The sequence below is a fragment of the Trachymyrmex septentrionalis genome, unplaced genomic scaffold, assembly GCF_001594115.1.
Source record: "Trachymyrmex septentrionalis isolate Tsep2-gDNA-1 unplaced genomic scaffold, Tsep1.0 scaffold60, whole genome shotgun sequence".
NCBI classification, from domain to species: Eukaryota; Metazoa; Arthropoda; class Insecta; order Hymenoptera; family Formicidae; genus Trachymyrmex; species Trachymyrmex septentrionalis.
Genome location: NW_017305779.1, coordinates 3,631,071 through 3,633,214, shown reverse-complemented (window position 1 = coordinate 3,633,214; position 2,144 = coordinate 3,631,071). Strand labels below are relative to the sequence as shown.

The 2,144-nt window shown below is 41.3% G+C and overlaps 1 protein-coding gene across 1 annotated transcript in view; it reads right to left on the bottom strand.

Annotated features, from left to right (window-relative positions):
- The window catches only part of LOC108752600 (protein CEPU-1-like), a 187,416-nt gene extending 186,954 nt beyond the window's left edge, over positions 1-462 (bottom strand). Inside the window, exon 1 of the mRNA XM_018493538.1 lies at positions 51-462. Within this exon, the coding sequence (XP_018349040.1) occupies positions 51-194 (144 nt within the window). The 5' untranslated portion in view covers positions 195-462. The remainder of the gene's footprint in view (positions 1-50) is intronic.
- Positions 463-2,144: the final 1,682 nt, after the last annotated feature.

The window sequence follows — 2,144 nt, the reverse complement described above, 5'->3', positions numbered from 1 at the left end:
GATATCCGATTAACAAATTCGATGTCACGAGTATAAGATCCGCATTCGGATTCTATCGGTTCACCAGTCGAGTCTCTCCAGTCACTGCCAATTACCTCGAGACGACACTCGTTCCGTCCCTCGGGAGTCCAGCAGGGACAAGCGTTAAAGCACTTCTCACGTTGATCCGAGGGATCCCCGGTGCAATTTTTCATCAAGAGAACTGATCCTGGGACTATGTCAGAATTTTGTAAAAGATTATGTCTCCGCGATACATCCTAGACGGCGTGTCCCAAATCGAGAGATTGCGTAAATGTCACTTCTTCAAGTCAACAAGCATATCTTGTTGTATACCGAATATCGATTGTTCCAGAGAGAAGAGAGAAAAGAAGGAACGCACCGATATTCCTCGTTTTCTTTACTCAGCAAGATCGCGAGATGTAGCTCCTCGCGAGTGTGTACGCGCGATATCGTGTACGGCGAGTTATCAGTCGCTTGTCAGTTACGTGAGGACCCGGTGCTTTGACCTAGGCGCGGTACGAGAACAGATCCCAACAACTGCGCGCTTGGGACGCCCGGCGTCGACTGGCATTCACACAAGACCAGTAGAACCGGTCGGCGGCACACGCCGCCGTCCCGACGTCACGGCGCAGATCTCTGCCACCCCCGTACAAGACCTCTCACCCTTTCCTGAACCAGGCCAATCGGCGCTTGCGAGTCACCGCCCATCGCGTTGCGAGGGCGGCACCGCGCCCGAATTAAGATTTTCGACTTTTCTTAGTCGGGTCTACTCCCGCCAGCTATCTGTCTATTCTCCTTTTGCCCTCTCTTGCACCATGTTCTCTCGGCACCACGCATTGTCCCCTCATTTGGAGAGAGAGCCTGTTCCCTTGTTCTTCTTCTTTTTCCTTATAAACATTGTGCATATGAGTTGCAACACCGACGAATTACCTTCGAAGAAAACCACACAAACCATGAATAATCTGCATGGAAGTAATAATTCCAACGTCTAATGCTATATGTCAAATTTTGTCCGAAAGTTCACGTGTTCATTGTGTTAACTTTTCCTTTTTGTTTTAACGAAATGTAGTTGAGAATTAGTGTTAGTTCAAACTCTCTGCTGTTTGAAATATCATTTGGCCGAAATTTTATTCTTGTTTCGCAAGAGATAGTAATTCTATTGCATTTTTATATGTTATTGCTTATAATGGAATTATAATTTACTCTCTGCACGCGTCTGCCATGAATAAATGTAACATTCATGATCGAAATCGTTTTGCCAATCCCGATTCAGATAAAATTGAAAACAGCGCTTTTGAAATATTGGTATGTTACCTTATTAACGTTAGTGGATAAATAAATATTCCATGAAAAGGCGTGATCGCACACACAAATATACAGATACAACGTGACGTAAATCAAAAGCAACAGATTATCATCAAAAAGTCACTATTTCGCATGTTATATTATAATATTTTATAGACATACATATACATTTTGCCAATGTCGCGTAAGTATGTAACGGATAACGGATATTAATTTTATATTTTATTCATGTACATAAAAGAAATTTAAATTACTCGCAACAAGTGCAATATGCAAACAAATAATAATTGATTAAAACAATTTTCACTAAGTAAACGCTTGTAAATAATCGAATAAGTAAATATCATTTTAAAAAACATCGCGTGTTTCAAAGCATTGTATACTATTTTTTTTTTTTTTTTTTTTTCATCAGACTCGCGATTTCTAAACATACCTCTCGCAGGAAAGGTTTACGCAAAATGTATAGCCCGACCTATCAAATTTCTTTTATTAAATAACAACCGTAGCGTGCAAAAACGGTATAATAGAAACATACAGTCCACGTTTACCGAAAAGCAACATCGCGGAACGAAACATACGATATACAAGACTGATGAGCACGGTTGATGGTAGAATCATGTAGGATGCGGCTGCAGCACCATTAGAATAATATCACCCATTCTTTATCAAGAAGCAAGTCGGAGATGTGCCGTGCACTCATTTCACGTGACATTTAATTTTCGTGAAAAATCACCGGTGAGTTTGCTCACACGAAATAGAGCGTAAAACTACTGGGATGAGTTTGGACATACTCTTCCAGATTTCGTAATCTCGCGTCACTCGAAAACGTCCGAATGCGA